The sequence below is a fragment of the Rhipicephalus microplus genome, chromosome 7, assembly GCF_043290135.1.
Source record: "Rhipicephalus microplus isolate Deutch F79 chromosome 7, USDA_Rmic, whole genome shotgun sequence".
Classification (NCBI taxonomy): Eukaryota; Metazoa; Arthropoda; class Arachnida; order Ixodida; family Ixodidae; genus Rhipicephalus; species Rhipicephalus microplus.
Window position 1 is genome coordinate 29156979 of NC_134706.1, and position 26563 is coordinate 29183541.

A 26563-nucleotide genomic window follows, 5' to 3' on the forward strand; every position below is an offset into this window, starting at 1 on the left:
GAGCTGAGCTGGATAAAACATATAAGTAATAAAATTGTGAAGGTAACCCGAAACGTTTTGCCCGACTGTAATCGTAAGAGAAGTAATATTTGGTGGCCTCTCCAGGGACAACTTACCAAGAGGTTCTCCACAAGGTCCCTAACCACGGGGTTGAAGCCGTCGGGAAACTCGTACTTCAGCTTAAGAATCTTTTGGAACGTTAAATACTCGTTCCTGGGGAGACAAGAAAGGACGACACGCAGAGGTTTTACATACAAGACTGCTGCTCAAGACAAAACTCGTTACTACAACACATGAAGAGCCAACAATCAAAAGGGTTGTCATTAACGCGATGCTAATACACCGTGCATAACATCGAACACTATCTGCAATCACTAACCTTTGTGACTAAATGAAAAAGAACAAAAGACATGCGAAAATTACCAAAACTTTTTTTCACCAAGTTAGAGCTTTTTTTTTTTCCAAGAAAAAAACAGTACCATTCTTTTAGTTCAATGGAGTTCTTTTATATCTCTAATCACACAGAAAAAGTTAACTCGAAGATGGCTTCACTGCATGGCAATAGAATGAAAAATGGCAATATAATGAATGCGGAGACACAGACGGCAGAACATGGACAAATGTGGCTATCTAGAACCAAAAAACACAAGTACGATGGGTAAAGTCTTCACCGTTTTCATGTTGGACCTATTTTTTGTGGACGACCTATTTTCGATGTATCCTCCCTGTCCATCATTTTATTAGAAATTGTCATGACAAATACGCTAGTCAACGGCTGTGAAAGGGTTGGAAACAGACAGGAGAGCATGAGAGCATATCACAGTGTTTTACTGTCCGGCTCACTGCAAAAGAGCAGGCATATTACAGGTTCGACGAAATGACACTTGCAATGAGCCAGAGAACATACATCAAGAGGCAATTTGTCCAAACATGAAAAAAAAAAAGTGTAAAAAGGGTGCCCCATACTTTTGAACCTCTGCGGTCCTTTGTTAGCCCCTGTCCGACAAAGTGGAACACAGCCGCAGCGGTTCGGGGTCGGGCACCGCTGGAGAAGTTATTTAGCGGACAAATCGCTATGCATTTTCTTACTACATCCCCAACAAGAATAAGTATACTTCTTTCACTTTAGCTTTGATTCTTTTAGTTTCGTACCAGGAAACACGGAAGGTGGGTACGGACTGCGAAGGGCTAAATGCAATTTTCTTGGTCCAGGCCATCTTAACAGTAAGTAGACTCAGGTTAAAAGGAACCTGAAGCGGCCAGAAAAATCTGTTCTATTTAACAGAAGTTACGTTTACCGAGAGATGAACAGGGGTGAGGTATATTCAAAGTACGAAGCTAATCATTCGGGGGCAGTCGTTTCATTCGGGCAGCAGTTCCATCCGAGAGATTTCTATTTACTGTATGTTAAGATTCAGAGAAGTCAAGCTTCATAGCTTCGCCAGTCGACAGAATTTCAGCCTGCTGTCTTTGTTATGTCTAAACTAACAAGACCACACAGCAATGGCTCATTCGGTTATCGAGGATGAAACAACACAGTCGTCCTCATCGGAGGTGACAACCACCGTTAAAAAGAATGAAGAAACGAAAAAAAAAATCCTTACGATGCTCGAAACGGAGGTAGGCCGGAGATCATCTGGTAGACGATGCAACCTAAAGCCCAGAGGTCAGTGCTGTTAGGTAAATAAACAAGAGAAATCATGGATTGAAACAGCACAAATTTTCAATGTTACGAGTTACAGACTAGCAGGTCGCATGCTGTGTTTTCTTCTACTTAAGAGATTTCAAGGCATTACATTAAAGCTTTGAAGGGTGTGAGAACAAGCTTTTTTGGTGGTGAAACTCGCAGTGCACCAAGAAGGATATTGATAAAGAAAGTGAACACAGAACGATGTGCACCATCCGGTTTCACCTCTAAAAACACTGTTCTTTTCCAAGTCAAATGCTAACCAACTTAACTTCACCCCTCTACCCTTTTAAACTTGCTGCTATCTTCAGGTGCACTTCTCGTTCTTCGGTACCCAAATATGTTGGACTTTGTATGCGGGGAAACTTGCATGTGCTGAAAGCTGGCATAAACGTTTAACCACTTCAGGGGCGAATTTCAATGCACTGCTTGCAAACGTTCCAAATTCCCACAGTAGATTCTAAGACACTCTATATTTGCTTCCAAGAAAAAAACAAAAGAAAGTAATATGGTTGTTTGCACAAGTTTCGATAATTAATCACGATTAGCATCTAATTACATATTTAATTACTCTACAATTGGTAAAGCTCTATTCTTGCCTTAGAAAAAAAAAAGAACCAAACTGCAGGCGCAAAATGCACACACATTTTCTTTTTTACGCATCCCCCTATGTTGTCTTCTCCGATCTTTTATTCCTCTGGAGCAAATAAAAATAATGCTCTTAGTGTAGGTCTCGGACCACGGTACGTCAAACATCCTGTAGAACATAGTATTAGCTTTACAGAAGTGATTAACGACAGTTATACCCAGCAAAGTGATGTTAAGCCAGGACACACCGACAGTGCATAAGGTTAAATTCATCCTACAGAGAACTATTTCGCCCTCTCTTTGGCCACTAACTAGTCCAAAGAAACTCGCAAAATCAGTTGCATTCTTGTATGCGGATTTTTTTTATGCCATGCAGTCGTCGCAAAAAGGAAGATGGTGTGACACGCGAACTAACTCACCTTGGTGAACAGCTCTTGTCCGAGAGCATTTCCGGCGACACGTACTGGGCCGTGCCCACAAAGGAATTGTGACCATTGAGCTCGATCTCGCCAATGTCCACCTCATCTGTAACAAGGGAAAAATTTTACTTTGTCTGCCGACCCCACTGCATTGGCAAAAAGAGGAAGTCATTGCCGGCGTGGAAGTGTTACCGATAAACTACTGCCAACTAGAATTACAGCACACTTCTATCACGGGCACAGGGTAACGCTCTAGTAACACGTTCAATGCCTTTTCGACCATGTCGAGAAACTTGCTTCGTAAGTAACCAAAAGGGGACCCTCGTGACACATACATTGCTTTCTTCCAAATTTTGTGCTCTTTTTAACTGTACCAGAGCTGTTCAAATATGCAGAATATTACGATTCCAGTGAACTTTTTACCACTAGTACTTCAATTTCAAGGTATTTACACCGTTAAAAAGTTTGTTGCTCTTTAAATTTTCCCTTCCTCTGTCTCCTTAGGCAAACCCAGAGGGTCCATGAAAGCTCACTTGGAAGTGTCAAAAAATAAAAAATAAAAAAAGGTGACCAAGTGAAGGGTGCATCCGAATGTCTGTTACTTGAAAGCCGCAAATAAAGTGGGCTGCACGACAAGAGAAGCTTATCTACCTCCTTCTACGATGAACACCTAACGACTAGCTCAGCATTCGTTACGATTGCAGGGGTTTTCGCAGGCAAAAACTACAATATGATTATAATAATGAATGAAGGAAGAGGAATAATTAAAGGGCCACTCACCAGGTTTGACAATTTTGAGCTGACAAGCGCAAAGCATAGGCAAGGCGTTCATGATCACGTCTGCCAAAATTTTCAATGCTACGCCCCGCGGAAATGAGTCAACCTTCAAGATGAACGCTGCTCCCCCTCCCTTCCACCGGCGCACGCCTAAGGAATGAGGGCATGACGTGCACGTATGAATGGCCCTACAAACACGGCCATGCAGTGACGTTGGTCTTCTACGTAGACGACTCTGCTCTGACGTTGCAATCAGGGGCACGTGACATGGCGAAAATTATTTAACACGGCATGCGTAGTTTATGTAATTTGTTGCTTGAAAAGATTAATAAAGCTCTACATAAATAATGAGACGCAATAAGGGAATGTGAGCGTCTTTTTTTCATTTTTTCCCGTGAATTGCAACGAGATGCTGGGCTAATGTCTCACGGTTTCACATGTGTTCGTGTCCCCGCGGTCAGCGCATCGAGTAGACAACTACCACGGAACGCACCTACGCGTTCGCGCACTCATTGTGTTCATCTATTCTATCGCATCTAAGCCAGCGTTTCCAAACAATCCCGCAGAAACAGGCAGAAGACCACAAAATAACGCTGGTCAACAAAGGAACAACGCTCGCGTGCTCGGGGGTTGGATTTGTTTGGGCACGGCATACATACGTGACCTCTTGGTCGGGTGCCTGAGAGGATCGGGAAGAGATTTGGCTTGCGAAGGCTACGCGGAGGAGCAGCAAGGGTTTCGAGCTCATCTCCTCTCATCCTTGCTTCTCGCCGCTTCAAAAAACCCGTTTTCTCCGCTCATGATGAACCGATTCAAAAAAAAGTTGTGGCAAAATATTCCTCGTTGGACACCCAACAACTTCCATCGTCTAACTAAAATTTGGTATGGGGCATGGTGAGTGGCCCTTCAAGGGCTCATTTTTCTTTGGTGATAGAACCTAGAAAAAATGCCAAGGAAAGTATATGGGATGCTGCCTGTAGTAATCATGATAATTGTAACATAAACGAGAAGAAAGTAAAGCGGAAAAAAAGATAACTCGCCACCCACAGGGACCGGACCGGCACCCTTCGAATAGCGTGTTCTACGAATTGAGCAATAGAAACATTGTTTAAAAGTCATATGCTCTCTTTACTTTCCTAGGCTTTCTTGTCTGTTAGTCCAAATTATTAACAATATTATGAGGCACAAAATAGGGGGGGGGGGGGTGGTCTCTGAAAATTTTGACCATGTGGTGTTCTTTATTGCGCACTGATATTCCACAGTACACACGCCTTTAGCGCATAGCCTCAATCGAAATGGCACGGCCGGGGTCAAACCCCAAATCTTTGGCTGAACAGCCACGAGCCGTAACCACTGTTCCATGACAACGGCTTGTCATATGAAGTAGGCTTACAATGGGAATGTGTTTACAGCTCAGCATCAAGTTTCAAACAAACCATGCAATGTGAAAAAAAAAAAAAAGAGCAACCCACCACAGAATTCCCTCGAAATAATCTTCGCAGAGCCAAAGTCCGTGATCTGAATGTGCATTCGCTCATCCAAAAGAATGTTCTCTGGCTTAAGATCTCTGCGGGGAAAAAAAAAGAAATTAGTGACATTAGCAGCGCTTGTTATATTAAATGCACTTCAAAGAATGCCTAAGTGGTAAAGGTCATTGTGTATACAAATAGTCAAATGCTTCCACAGAAGGCTATTTGCTTTATTCAAAGAATGATGCGCTCGAAGGCGTTAATTATTTGCTGTGCGGGCATTTAGGCAGTGTCTGCTATTTAATTATATATGATGAAGACAAGCATAATTTCCAAGGACAGTTAATAAATAAGGAATATATAGTATACAGCTATATATGATCTAGCACCAATAAAAATATTGAATATGCCTATATGCCAGCAACAAGCCTGCTATCAGTTGCGGATGTCTGCATTTCAACAATATGCTATGCACGCGAACTAGACTCTACTTTTTTGCAGTCTTTGTACTTTCGTGCATCTCTGAATTTATCTAGTACAACCACTACTAACCAACACTGTACGGGTCGCACAACCAGTACTATTGTTTGGGAAATAAACGTCGAGTTCCTAGAATGTGCACTTGTGACTGCCTGTCCTTAATCGACCTTTGTGCTCTTCGGTGCCATTCGCTGCTGCAATCAACCAGCTACACCAACACTTAGTTCTTATTGGCGCACCTGTCATTCGCCCTGCAGCACTCGAAGTCAACGGGAACGTTTCACACTTCACTGCTAAGCTTACGAATCAGTCCCAACCTTTAACGGTACTTGAGACGTAAAAACAGCACAAAAATAGAAACAAAGGCTGAAGAAGAGACGACAGGGCACCAAACTCACAACTCTTGTCTCTTCTTCGGTCCTTGTTTCTATTTTTGCGCTGTTTTTACACCCCAAGCGTGAACCACCAACCAGCCCAACTTTCGCCTCTAGTGCAGTTTATTCCTTAACAGTACATTTTGACTGGTGTATCCGTCGTTCATCGTTCAGCACACAAGCTGCGAAGATCATACCAAACGTATCCCTTTAAGTCATCAAGGTTACGAATGAGTAGAGGTCTCAGAGAAACCACACTCAAACGAGCTTTGCTCACCTGTGCACAATGCCTAAAGAATGAAGGTGCTCCAATGCCGAGACGATCTCGGCCGTGTAGAATCGCGTCACGTCGACATCAAATGACCCATACTTGACAATGTGCGGTAGGAGCTCCCCGTTTTTTGCATAGGTAACCACGAAATCTGCACGGCGGGGGTCAAGGATTGCTCGAAGCGACAGCTCGAAAAACTTCAACGAAAATGAAATCTAAAGCGCGAAATTTTCAGACATATATGCGAAATGCTACCAGACAGCAAAGCCAAGAAAAGCACAGGGTTTTAAACTGTGGCTTCAGTCAAGATATCAGAACAACAAAGGTACGACCAGCTGCTTGTGGACATGCAATGATGTATCAATTAAGCCATAGATAGCAATCAGAATTGCATTCTCTATTGTAGTTTAAATATCTTTGTTTTAAATTTCAAACTACCACTTGTTACAGCTGTTTAACTTGTCGTACAGTGAGCTCAGGTACACAAACGGGGTACTACTGAAGAACCCAAAAATAGTTCAGCGATATTGACTCCGATAGAGCTTTCATTTCGTCTTCAGGAAGGTCAGAATGTGATCATTAATAAAATTCGTTTTAAACAGCGGCGTACAATTTTTCTCGTGGCAGTGTTACCGACCGGCAACTAACATGCCTAAGCCAATTATTGTAACAAAACAGTGGCGACAATGAGACAAGGATACAGAGCTTGTTTGCGTCGTGGAACGTGGAGTGAAGGCGGATGAAAAAGGGGTGGGGTCGAGCGCTGAGTATCCGCAGAATCTGCTTCTCGCGCATGATGGCCCGCTGCTTCTTCTCGCGGATGATGTGCTGCTTGTAGCACACCTTGACTGAAAAAGTTGGAACAAAACAAAAAGCGGAGAAGTAATTTATTTTTAAAGATGCATCAAAGGATAGGAGAAGAGAGAGCGAAGAGAATTAAGTGTAATGCAAAATAGACAGCGAAGGCGTGCACCACTCACTTGCATATTCCTTATTGGTACGGACTTCTTTAGCCAGATAGACCTGCATACGATGAAAAGCGAACGACACGTGAAAAATCCACCTTGTAGATTGTTAGCATGCATAATCTACTCTGTGAAAAGTATTAGACTTTAAAGTGATTTTTTCGTATTTTAGCTAGATTGGCTCAGAAAAATTTCCTGAATATTGCTATAACAAGTATATGGCCCCTCACAAGGCAATGTACTTTATTTTTGCTGATTGCGAACTATGTAATGCTTAGCATATGCCATTGAAATCTATAGGTCTGTTCAACCAGCACCAATCGGAACCGGTTCACAGCTGTGCACGTGAAGTACAGAAATCGTGCAGCGCGAGTTCAGCAGTGCAGGCACAGCGCAACACCCGGAACAAATGACGATGTGCCGACAAGGTGCAGGCCTCATTTCTGTTCCCATAATTTACACCATTCAGCAAACACTGACTGATCGCAAACCGCACATTCAGACAGTTTATGAGGGGCAAACATCTTGGCAAAACACGCGGCGTTAAAGGCGGGTACGGCGCCTACGCCCAAGCGCTGCGTCGTCTGCTCAGCTGCACGCGTGGCTGCACCAAGCCGGCACGGTCAGTGTCGGAGGTGCAGGAAAATCGTGAACCAGTACTGCACCTGTTCTGCACCTTTCGAAATGAATGGCAGGGTTCACAAGTCGTTAGTGCTGAAACCGCTGAAACGAACGGCAAGATGCACCACCTCGTGAACTGGTTCATGCGGTACAGGCGTTTCAAAGTGGTGTCACCAATTGCATTTTCTGGCCTATCAAGCATCCTCCCACAGCTAGCGCAGTGTTTTTGGTATCATGAAAGAGTAATTTGCTAATGCTAGAAAAATTTGTTTTTTCTGTGTAATGTCCTTTCTAGGGACATTACGTCCCCTTTTAGGGGATTACTCGTAAGCTAGACACCTGTCTAACTGAACAACATTAGAGAAGTCTCGGGAATACGTTCTCTCCTTCACCGAACGTTCTGTGCCACCGCCATTCGTGCCAATGCGATATACACCTGCCCATACAGGCCTGCATTCTCAGGGCAGGTTCGTGCACTCTGGCTGTTACTGCATCTACGACGAAGCGTTCGCAGAAAAACGGCGCTGCAAGGAACTAGGTAATGGAAGCGGCAGAACTGCAATACACGACCCTGCCGACGGCGAACTGACAGCAGAGTACCGGGCGTTTCCCATAATTGCCAGAGATGGTGTTTAGACAGCGCATTCCTTTATGCCTCCTCTACGCTGTCCCTAGATAGCGTTTCTGTTTCTTTTACAGCGTATGTAAAGAGATAACGCTTCCATCGACGACGACACTGCCTCTCAAGGTTAACAAAACAAGGTTGAGAGCGTGGGTGAAAGCTTCTCGTCTGAATGGAAAATGTTGGTTTGGAACACCAAAGGTATCCGTCCTCTCAAAACTTGGATAAGGTGAAACCCGTTGGTCTACGACAAGCGATAGGCAGGTGCACAATTGATTCACAGAAGGGTGAAAGGATATTATGCTTGTTTCAGGCGGAAAATTCAGATCGTGAAAATGGTGCAGAAAATTAGTCAGACTGATTGTGCTGATGATGATTATGACATTAATCTTTTCCATTATTTGATTTCTCGGGTGAAGATGTTCTTTCACCCATATGCCACATGACAGCATGTTTCGAGCTATTATCAACGTTGCTTAAACTTGCAGAAAACTCCACCAATGTAGCTCCCGATAAACGCCTTCAGAATAGTTCAGCCAGTTTACTTTCATTTACAGTTTTACCGCGAAAGCTATTGCGAGATCGCAACAAGGGTCACGTGTGGCGTAGTTATCCACCGCCGATGTCCGTAACCACCATCACATGAAATAAGAAAAAGACTCGCTAAATAATTAACACGAAGGACACTATGGGATTCAGGCCCGAGTCCATTGCGTGCCAGCCCAGTATTCCACCGCAGAACCACATTGGTGCTTGGAACTCCGATGCAAGCTGGCTTTAGACGGGCTTGATGTTGGGAAAGGAATCGCGTTATTACGAGTAATAAAGCCTTTTAACGCAGCAAAGGAACAACCAGGTGTCACACATTGTGAATTGTGCAATGAGTGGGTCGTTGAATGCTCCAACCCATTACAGAAGCTTGATCTTGTTCACCTATTAACTGTGACGCATACCCACAGTGGACGATTACAAAAGCTTATGGCATAATTCTTCCGTCGTCGTCAGCAACAGCATAAAAAACTGCACAAAATTCCGTGCACTTGCACAAAATTTTGCACACTTGTGCAGCAGGTACCACTCTTCTCCGAAGAATGACAAAGGACGGCACAGTGAATGTCTGCCTACTACACAATGATTGATGGCGAGGTGGGTACCCTGCAAGTGTGCTTAAAGCAGTAACCCGAAGAGTGTTAAAAAAAAGGCTCTGAAAAGCCGCTCTTCCAGATTTTGCTGCGAAAGTGCTGGCACCTTCCGCGCAGGCCTGGCGGTTTTTTAAATCTGCGCCTCAACTCTTGCACTCCGTGCAGCGCTGAGCAAGAAAACCATCTTGCTCAGCACTGCACATGGAGTGCAATTGTGCGCCCCTTTTCAAGGACACAGCGACGCTGTACAAGCACAGAGATGAGCGCACCCGAGTCATTGTCGAGGCCGCGCAGATGGCACGCGATCAGGTGCCTTGTATTAGCAAGCCCTCCGTGGCTCTGTCCGAGAAGGAATTCGGGTTCCTCGAAGGTTTCGGTGCGCGCAAGTAGTTGTATTATCTTTACTTTTTTGTTTCGTTTTCTTCTAAATTTTTCTTTGCCGTTTTTCTGTGCATTTGTTTTTTTTTGCCCTTGTTTTTTCTCTTACTCATGTTCTGCTCTTGGTGCCATATGGTTTTTATCACATGGTTACTGTCTCCTCTATATATTTTCGTGCTCTACGCAATAAACTCAGTTGGAAGTTAGCACTCGTGTCTTTTGTGTCCTTCTTGTCTCTGTGTCGTCATTTCGTTCTCGCGCTATAACTATCGTCATGCCATACCAACTAGCCCAAGCTGCCACACTTCTACGAATCTCGAGTTTGCACTGCTTTTTATTTCTTCTTCTTTGCAAGAACCACCTTTTACAAGCATCTTTACACGTCGCCTGTGCAGTACAGCAACGCCTGCCACTCTCACTGCCACAGCGAAACCTCTCACTTCTATTATCTCCGCCTCAGCCACACCCAGCAGCGAATAGATTAGACTCTGCCAATCGCCCAGAAGTGGACAGAAGAAAGCACATCAAAACACTCCACTTTTTCCAAGTTCGGGGAAATCTCCGAAGTGCGACACAATGACCCCCAACGACAATCCCGAAGCACGAGACGTGCAGGTATTGCGGCTGCACGCCTCAACGAGCTGCCTCCATTCAGCTGCCGTTATCTCAAAAGCCCATTCTGGAACTGTTGCTTCGTGATAAAATCCCGCAATCGATAAGAAACCAATTGACAGAACGACGCATTTGCTCGTGCATTCATTCATTCATTCATAATGAATAATGGGATCTGCTTTAGATACACTTTTTTTTTTCACTTTTGAGCAAATTTTTATGAAACATTGAAGCTGATGTATTATAACGTTCCGATTTCAAGTACAGCCAAACCTGATTACAACAGTAACGCCTGCCATGAAAATACTTTGTTTTATCCGAAAATTCATCATAAACTTATATTCGTAACACTATACCTATGAAAAATTATTCTTCACTTTGTTATTTGTGATATTTAGTTATATCTATATTCATTATATCAAGGTTTACACGTATGCAATAATTCTTCTTGTACCACTCACAGTTTTTAGAATATCAGAAGTTTCATGTAACCTGTCAGGAGTAAAAGTCATTTCTGAACTTTGAGCTATTTAAAAACAAATCAGCATCCCTTGATAGCCTGAAATGAATATTTTATGCAGCAAAATAAATATCAATGTTCTGAACCCATCTGAATAAAGTTATGATACACTGAACTTCTGTGAGTAATGTTTTCGGTTCACAGATCCTCGCAAATGTTCAATGCACTACTGTCATCTTTTGTTCAAATGAGTTCAGAAACATGCCTACTTGTCTTACTGCATACAGTACAGATGCCAGGTTATTGTGGTATGCTGATTTATTTTATAACTATTAGTTTAGAAATAAATCATGGTTCAAACAAATAATACCAGGCCATAATTATTCTAAAAACTTGGTCTGTAACTCAAACCTCAATAGAATGAAATATCAGTTATAACGAAGTAAACGAAAAATAGATATAGTGTTATGAATAAACCATTAAAACAAAGTTTCAGATACAACGAACGTAATTTCGCGTAAGATCCAACTTCCTTGTCATGAGGTTTGAGTGTACCGTAATTACTCAAATCCAACACGCACCTTTTTTCCTGTTAAGCTAGTTCATAAATCGCATGCGCGTTAGAATCGAGTACGAAAAAAAAATGAATACGGTCATTCTATTGCTATCGGCATTTCCAAAATGGCCGCTCCCTACGTGCCACCCGTGCGTCAGCATGGCGCGTCAGCCGTTTCTGCGTATGTGTTTCCCATGTGCGGCACTTCGTACGTGTGCTGAGGAGTTCGTCATCTTGTAGTGCATAAGCATCGACGGCAAGGAAGGGCCGACTCCAAAAACTCGAGTGCACCACGATTCTGCTTTTAAAAGAAAAGTCATTGCGTGTAGAAATGGACGGAAATCGGGCCACATCGCAATCGTGCAGAGTTCCCGAAACGTGCGTGCGGGACTGGCGGAAACAAAAAGCAGAAGATTGTCGACAGCAAAGCTTCACGCAAAGGCTTCAGTGGACCACAGCAGGGTCGGTTTCAGCAAATTGAAGAGCTGCTCGGCGAGTATGTGCTTGAGCAGCGAGCGGCACAGCGGCCCGTGACGACAGAACTGCTCCAAGAGCGTGCTATGCAGTTAGCTTTAGAATAGAAAAAAGGGCTAATGCGGAGCCAGTTTAAAGCAAGCAGGTACTGGCTAACTAACTTTATGAAGAGGAAAAGCTTTTCCCTTCGAAGGCGAACGGGCATATGCGAAAAGTTTCGAGAGGAGTACGAAGAAAAGCTTCATAGTTTTCAGAGGTTCGTCCTAAACTTGCGGCACAACAACGACTACCTGCTTGGGCAAATCGAGAATGCCGATCAGACGCCTCTTCGACATGCCTGGCACCACAACCGCCGAGAAGAAGGGGGCGAAGCAAGTTCGCGTGCTGACATCGGTCCGCGGTAAAACTACAGTGACGGCAATGCTCTGTTACACGTCAGATGGGCACAAGCTTCCCCCGTACCTCATATTTAAATGAAAGACGCACCCGAAAGGAGTCGTTTTTTCGAGTGGTGTGATCATGCGGGCCAACGAGAAAAATGGGTGCGCGTCGCAATCGATGTCTTACTTTCTTTTTTTTTTTGTCGTGGAAACCGGGTGTGCGTTACAATCGAGGGCGCGGTAGAATCGAGTAAATACGGTACTATTAGAAGAATAATTGCATGTTTAAAATCGGCAGAAGATATACAGAAGTATGCTGAAGAACAAAGAACAAATCTTAGAAGCAGGATTTCCTCTAAGCACTACCGACGATCAGGAAAAGGATTGTGAAGGATCACGTAGGCGAGAGCTCTGGCCCCACAGGTCCCTCTATTGTGCTTGTAAAACCTCGCACGGTCCGTTACAGGGGCCCAGCAACTCTTTCAAGTAGTAATGGATTCAATTCCATGAAGAAAGAAGCTTCTTGTCTCACGAATTTACCGGCGCAAAAATTTTTAGAATCTGTCCAGTATGAGCAAAGTTACATAGATTTGCTGCACGCTGCAATTACATTCTCTCGTCCCGACAAAAGCGCTGGAAGCTAAGCAGGGAGAAATGGCACGGCGAAAGAAAGTACGTCACGCCCACCTTGTGATCTTCTGCACTTTTTCTCTCTCTCTCTCGTTTTTTTCTTCTTTGAATATGCGGTTTTTAAGTGCAATCGCAGGTGCGTGAGGACGAGTCGCAAACTTTCGCGGCGGCCTGAGCAACAACCAAGCGAGCCATGCTCAAATAAAATCAGCCAATGGTCGATACAATGGCTGTGATGAGTGGTTTTCGAGCTTGTATCATCATTTATTAAAAGAGAAGAAAGCAATTTTTTAGCTCACTTTGACAGTTTATTGTGAATTCCAGGCCCTCTTTGCGCTATAAAATTATGCTCGCATTTTCTCGGGAGCCGCAACTAATGACAGCCAGCGTTTTCCGACCATGCTCGAAAATTGTTACAGGGCCCCTTTGTCGTGAAGTGTCTATTAATCTAAGATGACTAAAAAAATACAACCACGCTCCGAGTCCTTTTTTTTTTTTTAACCAGTCGATTGAACTCATCCTACTTTTCTCCTGCAGTCGTCAACGCGGTGCTCAAATCGACACGATGCCACTGCGCACAGTGTGCACTAAGAGAGTGGCCACACGCATCGCCATTTTTGTGCACTCACGCGGCCAGCTGTATTTACAAAAGTACACACTGGGTCCCGCCTCTCTCGGGGCTGTCGGAAACCGACACGGCGACAGGGCTCGACAAAAATGTCCCCAAATAATTAACCACCGCACACTCAGGCAAACAAGTTTTCCGGCGATGATAAGTGGGTCTTGGTAAAACCAAGACTAATAATGTTTGTGTCAGGAAATGTTTTAACAATTTGAGATGTCGTGTACATATCTGTGCACACAATTTTTTCTTGCTCAATGTGTTCACTGTGGGCTAAGAAAGATACGATACATTGAGGATTGGATAAAATGAACCTACTGCATAACAAATGAGCCTTAATTTAACCTCACTTTGCAGTGTGTTGTCTCATGTGATCAATTTGCTGAAGGCACTGTCGTGCTGAAACGCCAGTTTATGTGCCACTTTCCACGAGCTGCCTCAAAAAAATTTTACCTCCTTAAAAAGTGCTCAACCAAAAGTGAAACTTCACTGTATGTGTTTTTCTACGTGCGATTCTGTTTATTCTCAAATAGAACATGAGTGAGTTCAGGTTAAAAAATGATAATTTAATTAAGATTAAAATGAATTACCATGAAAAACATGAATTAAATTATTATGACATCATTTTATTTGTCACAATACGTACTGAATGCCTGAAAACAATGCTGTGCAAATTTGGTCTATTCTGTCTCACCTCAAAGAATCAATTCAATGTTATTCACCACTTACACAGCTTTGTGCTGAAGGCTCTTTCGACCAGAAACACGTTACAACTTGACAGAGGTCAGGAGGATCAGTAATCAGCAATAGTAATGTGCTAAGATGTTAGGTGTTAGTGATGTATTACGATTTCACACTGTTTAACAGATTGGAACTGTGTGAAATATTAATACATGCTGCCACACAGATAAGTACGCATACTATAAGTTATAGAAGATTGTGAATATATTAGATTGTGTCAGCTACAAATATTATGAACAAAACCCAGGAAAAAGCCAAATACCTCCGCTGCCTCACACCGTGACCTGGTATTAACATTTCAGCCCTTGACTTGAAGTAGCATACAACATTACCACATAGAGTTTCACTAGCTAATGCTACGGGCTGCTTGGGCATGGTACGTCTTCAATGAGATCCTGTGGTCTGTAAACTTTTTTGGTAGACTGCAGACCCAACAGCAAAAGCTTGCTTCATATCGAGCTTGGCGATCGTATAGATTGCGATACTAATGAACTCGCAAGGTTCGTTTGGTTGAGACATCTGAGTACATACAAAACGACATTAATTCTCGTGTTCACTGGCGTCAAAACTGCATACCTGGCACTACTTAATTAAATACAGTGTTGTTGAATTGGAAAAGAATGATTTGGTGTATTTGATCGCTATTAGAGTCCACTAAAAAGAGGCAAAAAAAAAATGTCTACTCCGCCCAGACCATTCTCTGTTCTTCACTTGCATAATTTTCATAAATGCACCATCTAATAGCCCAACCTTATTTCGTGAGGTCAAGCACTTCTTTAACGTTTCAGATTAACTATACCATACGGACACAGATGTGTGTCACCAAAACCAAGTTTAGGTCTGAAACATGGGCGCCCAGATAAACTTCGTCATGCATTTCGACATCAGTGCTCGGCCAAACCAAATGTTTTAGGTAGTAACACTAATATGTGTAGTATTTACGTTACATGAGTAAAAGTACCGAGGGTTTGAGCGGAAGCCGGCTCGCACGATTACCTTTCACAGGTGGAGGGCAGGTGTGCCATGGTTCTGTGGGCAAAGCTTACATTTCTTTTGCAACCGAGTATACTAGACTCTCAGGTTTCGACCACATGAAAAAGAGAAGGAAGCAGGCCTCAGACGCTCACCATGGAAAACGAGCCTTCGCCAATGAGCTTGCCAAAGATGAAGTCGTTGGCGCACATCTTGGCGGATTGCTTCGGCTCCTCGGCACCGTCCTTGGATGCTGCCGCCACGTTGTTGGACAACGCCGCGGCGGCACCTGTCGAGGCGGCGCCACCGGTGACGGGCGTCGGCATCGCGGCGGTTCCGGCTGTAGGGCTGTCGGCAGGTTCTTTTACACTCCTCTGGAAACCGCAACGATGAAAATAAGGGACAATCTGAATAACACTTAACAAAAACCTAGTTCAAGAAGCTAGGCAATTCGATTAAATTGCCTGTCGGGCTAGGTTAATTAATTATGACTTTCAAACGACTCCAATGAAGTAGCTGGAATTATTTTGGCAAAGAATGATCGTTGACTCATAGGAAACACATGCAGTAGGTGGGTGTCAGTCCCAATTTTCAGCTAAAAAGATTGCCTTCATCTAGCTTCATGATGATGATATCAGTTTTTTCCATTCATAAGCACTCACGTTTCTTCAAATAAAACTGAGTTGACAGTTTGCACTTGTCTTGAGTTTCCTTTTGGTTTTCATGTTACTATGCAGTGTAATCATTAACTATTATTATTAGTCAACCAGCCCAGCTATTGATTCTGAAGCAGTGTCTTGCATTTAACTTGTGATGCATATCTAGAAGCGTCGCACACCCACTCAATGACGAACAATATATGTAATAATTCTAGAATGAACGCTGTCGAAGTCGGAAAAATGCTTCCCCGCATCGTTACACGCAAAGATATGCCAACAGCTAGCCGGGCATTCAAAGCTCGTCGACAACAGAAATTTCATTAGATCTTCACTGCATCGTGGGTTCTGAATGAAGAGAGAACGGGACAGGCGACGGCGAGATTAGGACATCTGGAGATTAGAAGATCAAAATTCTCAGAATAGAAAAACAACTGCGGATCGCTCACTATCCAGACATTATCAGAATGCCCGAGAAACCAAGCTGACATTGAGATATTATTATTGTGCAAGGGCTACACCTGTTATCAGCCTACACGAGAACCATGCAATTATGTGGTTGCACGAGCTCGCGTAATCTGGCACCAAGTGGGAACAACTTGCTTCGCGAGGAAGTGTTATTGCACATTGCGCAGGTGTTGCATCATGTACTTTTGATAAATTCTGGCTTCACGCCACCATAAACAACTCCTTGCCAGGTTTTTCTTTCTCTCTCTCTCTTCTAGTCTTCCTAAATTTATTGACATTAAATTCCGAGTGAGCCCCCCTACCCGAGCTACACTTACTTCCCTTTTCTCGAAATATGACGTGTGTTATTGGCCAAGCGAGCGATATCGCATGCATAATCATAATTTCGCTTAATTTCTTCATTGCCTCCCGCCCTGTGTGACTACAAGTGCTGCTATGAAGAGGTTCGTAAACAACGATCGTGTGCTCGAGCCGGCATTTCGACAAGTGGAAATTGTTCTTTCTTGTCTTGTAACTTTAATGATTTAATGATTTAATGTGATTTTAATGCTTAAAAAAGAAAATGCAGAACTTAAAGAAGCACTACGAACGCTGAGGGCCGAGTTCGAGCTCTTCCGCAACTCGCGTGAACCCCGTGAAGTAGCCACACCCATACCGGTTCAAGCAGGAGGGTCGAATAAGCGCAAGGCCGTTTCGCCCCCCGCGATCGCGGAAAGCGTGGCAATGCAAAGTGACGAGTCCCCCGCTCAGGTCCCTGAGAAAAATGTACTCGCGTCTTTAACGGCGATTGAGGAATCGCTCAAGCAGGTGAGAGAGGCCTTAGCCATTCAATCTAGCACAATCGAACGTATGGACGGGAGCGTCTCCCACCTGACACGTCGAGTAGGAATCCTCGAATCTAAAATGAAAATGATTGACTCTAGCAAACTCAAGACGACCAACACTGGTACGATTGCAAAAGCCACGATAGTGCAGCAGGATTCGGACGCTACGAGTTCGCCGCAGGCTATGTTCCTTCAATAATATTCAAAATGGCGGGCCAAACCGGAAACATAATTATCTGGCAGTGGAATTGCGCAAGTTTCTTAAGGCTTAAAGCTGCTCTACTGCAGCTCATCAAAGCACAGGCGTCAATGCCGCACGTCCTGCTCTTGCAGGAAACCCTTAGCGAGAAGGTAGTTCTCTTGGGCTACCGTTCGATTAGCCAAAAAGGCGCAAATGGCAGAGGTATCGCCACGTTGGTCAGGAAAGATACCTCCTTTGAGCAGCACGAAGTCAAAATTTGCGACTCGGATAAGAGATCCGGTCTCGAGGCACAATTAATTGAAATCATTCCCAACGGCAAAATTCGAAGCAACATATTCGTTTTCAACCTGTATAGCCCTCCTTCGGCTTATAAACATAATATCCGCTCACTCCTTCATAGGGTCGCAACTGCCGCCAGATCGCACCCTTTAATAGTAGCTGGGGATTTCAACGCTCCCCATCCGTCTTGGGGCTATGTTACGAGGACAAAGAAAGGGGCCAATCTAGTTGCAGCCAGTATAGACTGAAACCTAACGCTTATCTCCGACCCGCGTTTTCCCACGAGGCTGGGAAACTCGGTCGCCAGAGACACGATGCCTGATCTCAGCTTCACTAGAAATGCGGTGGTCGAGTGGTCCAACTTACAGGAGAACTTGGGAAGCGACCACAGCATCATAGAACTCCGGATGGAAATAAGAGCACCACCCCCAAGAACCTATAAATATACAGACTGGGACCTTTTTAGGCAAATCAGAGGTGAAGATGAGTCAGTACATGACACCTTCAGTGAACTTCTTGTACAAATCCAGAAGGATGTCGAGAAGGCCACCAAAGAAATAGTAACAGAATTTGAAGCTCCGGGGATGGATGCAAGGTTAGCGCACCTCCTGGACGCCAAACGCTCTCTCATCGCGAGATGGAAAAAACAAAGGCTAAATCGCAGGCTACGGAAAAAGATTGCGGAGCTCAATCGGCATATTGAGGAGCACTGCTCCGAACTCCATAAACAACAATGGAGGGACGCCTGCTCGGCTGCGGACGGGAAAATGCGCAAAGGAGGCAAATGGACCCTCTTCAAACACCTCCTAGATGATGGACAATCCAAAGGCAATCAGAAACTAGCCATAGGCCGACTTATTAATAAGGAGAAAATGGCAGGCATCTCAGAAGCTTCCCAATTTCAGATACTTGCCAACAAGTACCTCCCGCTTAGCCAGAGCTCAACTTCTGTCCCCCACCGGTATGAGGGTGTGCCTTCCCCAGAGTTGGACGCTCCCTTCTCGGAAGCTGAGATCAGGGAAGTGCTCCATAGCCTAAACGGAAGGTCTGCCCCAGGTCCCGATGGAGTTACGAATCGGCTCTTAAGAAATTTGGATGATAAAGCCATTCAGGCCTTAGTGAAGGAGATAAACAGGGTATGGGAGGAGGGCGTCGTACCAGAAACTTGGAAGAGGGCCACAGTGGTCTTAATCCCCAAGCCAGGTAAATCACCCAGCTTAGATCACCTCCGCCCGATCTCCCTTACTTCTTGCCTTAGCAAAGTAGCAGAACATGCAGTACACAACAGGATATCGCGCTACATCGAGAGGAATGACCTATTTCCATATAATATGGTAGGTTTCAGGCCCTCACTTTCCACGCAAGATGTCATGCTCCTCCTCAAAACACACATAATTGACTTTCCAAGCAAAGATGTAAAAGGGGTCCTCGCACTGGACCTCACTAAAGCATTCGATACTGTCAAACACGACTATATTCTTAAGGAGATATCGGCTTTGAACCTGGGAGTTAAATTCTTCTCCTTCGTTGAATCTTTCCTCGAGAGTCGGACGGCGGCAATAAAATTGGGACAATCAGTCTCGGAGCCTTTCAAACTCGGACGAAGGGGTACTCCCCAAGGGGCAGTTATCTCCCCCCTTCTATTCAACATAGCCATGCGCAAGCTGTCAACAAGCCTTTCTAAAGTTCCTAATGTCGGACACGCTTTATATGCTGACGACATTACAATCTGGTGTCCCGGAGGATCGGAGGCGGCGGTTGAACAAGCTCTACAGGAGGCTCTGGACGTTACAGAGTCTTTCCTGGAAGGTACGGGACTGGCGCTTTCGCCGGAAAAGTCTGAACTCCTGCTGTACAGACAGGCTAGACGAGGTGTTAGGGGACTCACCCCTCTCGATCAGGTGCCCATTAGCGTTTGCACTAAGGATGGTCGCACAATTCCTAGAGTCAATTCTATGAAAATTCTGGGGCTTTTATTAGACTAAGGGATGCAACGCAAAGACTATAGCCCATCTCACCACAAAAACAGAGAACATTCCGAGATTAATTATGCGGGTGTCCAACAAGAAGGGCGGCATAGGCGAGGATATCCTCCTTAGGGCCCACCACGCTTTCCTCATGAGCCATATCATATACATAGTGGCGGCTCTCAATTGGACCAAAACGGAAAGGGATAAATTGGACACGCTCATGCGCAAAAGTGTCAAAAAGGTGCTCGGCGTCCCAATCACGACTAGCACAGAAAAACTCATGAAGTTGGGAGTGCACAACACCACTTCGGAATTAATTGAAGCGCAAAGGTCAGCACAAATAATTCGGTTATCGAGTTTCAAAACAGGAAGAAAACTGCTCGATGCGGCAGGCCTCCGTCCCATCTTCAATCAGGGAGAAACTACGCAGCTTGATTATCAAACAAGGAATTCCTTTATTGTTGACCCTCTTCCACGAAACATCCATCCCCAACACAATAAAGGTCGTAGGTTGGCGAGGGCTAGGGCTTTCATAAAGAACCTCTCCGGAACAGAGACATTTGTGGACGCGGCGCGCCACGCCGGCGGCAGCAAGTTTTCCGTGGCAGTCGTCAATGACAGGGGAGAACTTGTCTCGGCAGCTTCAGTGAAGACCTCCTTGGTCGATGTAGCAGAACAGGCTGCTGTAGCGCTGGCATTACTGGACACGAAACGCACCACGGTGTACACCGATTCCCTTGCGGCCGTTAGAGCGTTCGCATCGGGATTGATAGCCACAGAGGCAGCCAGAATTCTCCACAGCAAACCCCCCTCAGACGATATTCATCACATAGTCTGGTTTCCCGCTCACATGGGACCAGACGTACTGCCGGGTCACCTGAACCCAAACGAGATAGCCCACGACTGTGCGCGAGGTTTCACGAGCCGCGACGGGGTGGTCTCTCGGGTGAGTTCGGGAGAGCTCGTCCACAGTGATCCTCTCGTTATTTTTCACGAGATAACATCTCATTACAGAGGAGAGCGACAGACCTTTCCCTTTCCCCATCATAAGCTCCACAGATCACAAGCAAGCACGCTCCGCATGCTCCAGACGGGGTCTTACCCCTCTAGGGGCTTTCTGAGCGTGCTTCATCCGGATATTGATCCGCTTTGCCCAGATTGTGGTGAATTTTGCTCTTTGAGTCACATGCTCTGGCAGTGCCCTGCGTTACAGGATTTTAAAACAGAAGAAGACTGGACGAAGGCAATCACAGACCCCAAACAAGACGTCCAGCTTCAGGCTGTCCAGAGGGCCCGTGAACGAGCGGAGAGGCATGGCCTCTCTGTTCCGACATGGGACTAGCCAACGGCTGGGTGGGGACATACATAGTTGGCCCGCTGCCTTGCCTCTCAGGACCAAATAAAGTTGTTTGTCATGTCATGTCATGTCTTCTTCAAGGCAGTTCCAGCCTTGAAGAAGTAAAGTCCACTTTGTTGTAATATCAGCTCCAGCTCACAACCCCCGTTTATGAATTTTTCTGGTTGCAAGCTTCCAAATATTCTTCTTCCTGTAGTTTTTTTCTTTATTTCTACTACTGTTACTATATATGACAACTGGCCGGCGTAGACTAAGACACACTTCGCTATAAAAACACCAGAGCTGGCATTTCAAACACCTTTGTTTGATATCGTTGCAATGAAAAGAAGCGGTGACATAGTCTTTCAAGAACCCAGCAGTGATGAAAGTGACTCTTTAGTTTTTGAAGCATACTTTTAAGCAGGCAAAGTACCGTTTTGGAGCAGCCATAAGTGTTTTCGGAAAGAAAAAATGTATTTGTATGGAGCAGCTATTGGTGTTTTTGGAGCAGACGCAAAACTTGTCATACGCCGATTGCAGTTCAAAGCATTGCTGAAGCATCATCTCAGAAATATTTATTATGAAACATACATCACAGACTGCAATGGAGGTAAAATTCAAGAAGCAAACAACTAAAAAGATGGCTAGTTGTCGAAAATGGGCTGCGGAATGCGCTATATATTTAAAATACTAGTAATTGTGGTAGAAATCAAATCAAACCGGTAAAGCTGGAATCGACGTTTTAAAAGTACCCACAGGCCCACATAACTATTGACAAATAAGCAATACATATCTGGCAGGAGATAAAGGCGATCCAGCTCATTTTCACATTTCACCACACTAGCCTACATGTCTCGCTGTAAAGAAAGAAAAAAACTAACGAGGGAGATATATGCTTAATATGTCAGTTCTTGTCGCATAAATGAGATCAGAGCCGACAATGCTGCACACTAATAGCATACTGAGGTGCTAGTATATGAATTCTTTTTAGTTTCTTAAGGACTTGTGAGTCGGTCAAAAGGTAAAAATTTGCCATTCCCACTTCCAGTGTGATTTCGGAGCAGCATTGGAGCAATTACAAACAAAAATTACTGCCTGGAGCAGCATATCTCTTTTGGAGCAGCACTTCCATAACCGACTCAGGTAGACGTATGGTAGATTTAAGGGCACATTTTTGTTTGAAACAGTAGTAATGAGGGCTAACTAACAATAATGCATTCCCAAATAATGTGTCTGATGCTGTACAAACTGAGTTTACATTCACCTAAGACGACTCAAGGGCAAAAGCCATTTTCCTAGTCGGCGTATTGATCTTCCCTCGCGCCCCCTGTGAAAGTGTTCTGCACCTAATATACCTACCTGAGCATTGTCTTCAACACTGAATACATTACAAGCTGTCTTCACCTTCCCTGCTTTTCGCACAGCCTCCGTGATCAGCCCACTTCTGATGTGATGACGTCACCATGTGACGTCATCACATCATCACTTGGCGGGCTAACTAAAGCACAGATAACAACAAAATAACAACTCTCACAACCACGATATAATTATGCGGGCCGCCGTAGGGGAGGGCTTCGGAAATTTTGATCATCACTGTGCTTTAAACGGCACAGGCATCGCCCAGTACGCGGGCATTTAACGTTTCGCTTCCACCGCAGTGCGACCACCGCCACGGGGATCGAACCCGCCACCTTCTGGTCAGGAGCAGAACACCGTAGCCGCTGATCAAAGGTGGCGCTGAGACGCAGAAACCTTGCGTCACGAATTTCTGGCCATCAATGACGTAACAGGGCGACATGATTACGTAACGATTTCTTGCGCCACTCGCGATGACGTCGGTAAACTGTCGCATTCGACGAGACCTCTAAGGCTTTCGCGTTATAACACCTTCCACGAAAGGTGAAAAACAAACAAAAAACTACGACACTATCACGAGAGTTCGGCAAAAGGCTTGCTCAACCTAGCTGCGTCCTCACAAAAGGATCTTGTTTACGCCGTAGCAAACCAAAACAAACAAGCAAAACGCGGTAGGCTATTTTGGCTGTTGTTCACTCGAAGGAGAAGTTTTGACGTACGCAAATCGATAAGACTCCGGGCGGTGTCGGTCATGACCCCGACCGCCAGAACGCCTGGGTCGTCGCGAGAAAGGCAAAAAAAAAAACAACAACAAAAAGTGTTTTCTTTCATTGCTCGTGGTTCGTTATCGGTGAAGTTCACCATCACAACAAAGAAAGTAACGAAAGTGGTTTCACGACCAGCCTTCAAGATCTTTTTTTTTCCACTTTATTTTTAATCGTTCAAGGAGATGCGACAGTTATCTCTCAATGTGTTTTTTGTGTCGACACACGGGGAGAAGTGTTTTTCTTGCCTTTTGCTTTTTTTTCTGAAAAACAACCACACAAACAAGTTTATCTCAACGATGATCCGAAATTCATAAGAAGCAGAAGCTTTGAACAATTTCGAACACGGGTTATTAGTTGAAATAACCAGTTCGTGAATACTGTGGCAGAACAATGCGAGAAAAGAAAAAACAGGCAGAATAAAAAGTACAGCGCCATTTTTTTTTTTTTGTCTCGCTGTTACGCGAAAATGTTCACTAACTTGATGCTTTGAACAAGTAGCACAACGCTCAACTGCCGACCTGGCGGTCCCGGGATCGAATCCCTGCCGCCGCACTTCGAAAACAGAACGGATGCAAAAAAAAAAAAAAACAGCGGTCAAAATTTTTTGGAGCCTTTCACTGCAACGTTTCTCACAGTCACATCGTGGTTTTCGGACATCAAACTGCAAAGAATTATGTATTTTAATTACTGCAATTGACTCACGCAGTCAATGGCCGTGGTAACTGCAAAAGAAATGATTTTTTTCACTGGGTCGAGCGAACAAACAATTGTTCGCAACTTCGGGAAGCGACGGACTTTATTTCGCACATCGAAAACATTGTCATCTAGGTGTAGGATCTTCCAAGACGCAAAGAATAGCAGGACTTCACAGCATTTTACCACAGCTGAAAGGCAACACCACCATCACAACAATTACGCACGAATTTAGCAGCCGCGATCGACAACGCAGGAAAGATGCACTCGTTCGTTGGTGAAGTGTGTTTGCCGCCGGTCAGGCGATTTTTTTTTTTTTTTGCACACCGTGAAAACGGGTACCTCGAATCACACGAACATAGCCAGTTCTTCCGGGAAGAGAACACTAGCACGGATATTTAAGCACATCCATTGTTTTAGAAAAACAGTACCGAAGAAAAATTGTGAACTGTGAACAACGGCTACCCTATTTTGAAGAACAACATAGCGGCAGCACATCGAGAAGCAACAAAAACTTTCCAACACCACGTACTACGCAAGACGTGTTAGTGTGACGGCTTCTATCGATGAATTGTTTCGGGTCCTGTCTCTCTGATATTGCCAGTTTTCCTGCTACATCTCGCGCGAGGAGAAAAAAAAAAAAGATTGTTTTGGTTCTCCGATGCCGGCGCGGCTCCACTAAAAAAAACTCGATCGTGCACGCGCATCTTTTGAAAAAGAAACGACAAACTACGCGGCCGCATTCCTTTCAAGTAGGGAGAAAGACAACAAACCGAAAACGAAGAACTGCGTGCGTCGGAGCGAATGGAAGCTCGGGACTTTCCCCGACGCGACAAACAAGCGCACCCCAGACAAAAGGTCACTGACATTCCTGGTTAGGCCTAACGCCCTCCCTCCCCCACCACCTCTTGCGAACTCCCGCCGGCGATCGCCGGTACATTTTGTATACCACTACGAACAGTAAATAGACACGTAACTGGGATAGCCCCTAAGGACTAACCCCCTCGCTTCGTTTCGAAGCGACGAGGGGTCTAAACAAGTGACGCTGGGTTCCCCGATCGCTAGGTGCAACCAACTCAAAAACTTACCTCATTGGAGGGAGCACCAGAGGACATTCTCTGGTTTGAGGGGCGATGTTGACGGAACTTCTTTTCTTGTTCGTTTTCAAGGCGTCGCTACGGCTAGCCGCTGCTAGAAGTCATCGTTTTTTTTTTTTCAGCGGTCGAAGTCGTGTCGACGACAGCACTGCTCGAAGAACGACAAAAAAAAGGGGGGTTCCCCTCGACGATTTGGTTGGGGGCACCACGACACCGCCGCGCCGCACGGCCACACAACACGCCAAGGAAACGATTGAAGCTTGGTACACGCTACGGTGTGCTACGCCGGTGTAGTAGTGGTCGTACACCAACACCACACCCGCCAGCACGCATCCGTGCTGACACCGAACAACAAATATACGGAAAAGAACGTAACTAAGAACTGTCGCGGCTTTACTTCCCTCCTTCAGACGAATCTTGCGAAGCTTTACACGTATACCATCGAACCGCTTCACATGAATGAACAGCTACAACTGCACCGCGAAGAAGCCGGCCACAAACTGCACAAGCCGACGCAAGAGTTTGTTGGTATTGCCTGCGCGGTCCGTGTTGCCAGAGCAAGGAATGAGACGCAAGCTGCTAGCAGCTCGCTGTGCGGAGTGGTGGTAGTAGAGAGAGGGGAAAGGCGTACTGCGTTTACTGCGTTGTTGTTTACTAGTATTTTGTTTTGTCGACGCCGGCGCCGGTCGGCTCGCCCAGACCGTGCGTCATCGCTCTGTGCGTCAGGGAGTACCGTCATTCGGAAAGCACATGTTTTCGCTACGTCGTCCGGCCGCGCCTTTCGAGCGGACCCGCTCGTATGGGAGCGTGTGTGTTGTCGCTGCTTGCGAGTGCGTCTCAGGATGCTCGCTGAGTAGCACAGCCGCGAAATTATTCTTCATTGATGATTGATGTGTGGGTATGAGAGACGCCGTGGTGGAGGGCTCCGGAAATTACGATCAACTGGGGTTCTTTAACGTGCACCCCAATCTGGTCACGCCGGCCTACAGCATTTTCGCCTCCATCGAAAACGCAGCCGCCGCAGCCGGGATTCAATCCCGCGATCTACGGGTCAACAGCTGAGTACCGCAGAACACCTATTACTTTGAGTACCTCAGCCACTAGACCACCGCGGTGGGGGATATTAATCTTCATAACCCACTCGCACCACCAAACACGACTTTTAGAAAATGAGCGACTGTTCTGTCCTCCACACGTAAAAATGAATGTTTTGTTTGATTTATTCCCGACCAAACGCTAGTTTGTAGTTTTTGTTTCTAAACATAGATGGCGGAAAAAGTTGTGTTGCCACATTAGCGACAGCAATGTGTGACACGTTTTCAGGCGCAGCTTGTTTAACAGGGTCGACTGTGTGATCGCAGGAATGCTCAGCTACGCGGGCTGCTACAGTGTTCTGGTACATTCTAGTACATTTTAGCACTGTAGAGCGCGAAACGAGGCAGCGATTCTTCTCGAAAGACGTCCGTGACCTTGCGAGCCGTCAGAAACAAGACAGAATGTGCAGCGGTAGTAAGCGAAAGAAAACGACAACAGTAAAATGAACCGGCGAGACAGGAAGAAGGAATTGCACGTGACTTCAGCAGTTGCGAACTGCTGAGGAGGGAAGGCCGAGGAGGAACCAGCAGCGGTAAATTTCGCTCCTGCCGCGGCAAGAACAAGGCTTTTATTTTATTTT

General features: G+C 45.2%; 1 protein-coding gene across 1 annotated transcript in view; it reads right to left on the reverse strand.

Annotated features, from left to right (window-relative positions):
- LOC119180141 (Phosphoinositide-dependent kinase 1) overlaps positions 1-25495 on the reverse strand; it is a 51688-nt gene extending 26193 nt beyond the window's left edge. The window contains exons 1-9 of the mRNA XM_075868902.1: positions 24880-25495; positions 15396-15614; positions 7046-7088; positions 6767-6913; positions 6072-6216; positions 4944-5038; positions 2695-2800; positions 1605-1673; positions 117-213 (exon numbers count right to left, since the gene is read on the reverse strand). Coding sequence (XP_075725017.1) covers positions 117-213; positions 1605-1673; positions 2695-2800; positions 4944-5038; positions 6072-6216; positions 6767-6913; positions 7046-7088; positions 15396-15614; positions 24880-24906 — 948 coding nt within the window. The 5' untranslated portion in view covers positions 24907-25495. The remainder of the gene's footprint in view (positions 1-116; positions 214-1604; positions 1674-2694; positions 2801-4943; positions 5039-6071; positions 6217-6766; positions 6914-7045; positions 7089-15395; positions 15615-24879) is intronic.
- Between the last annotated feature and the right edge of the window lie 1068 nt (positions 25496-26563).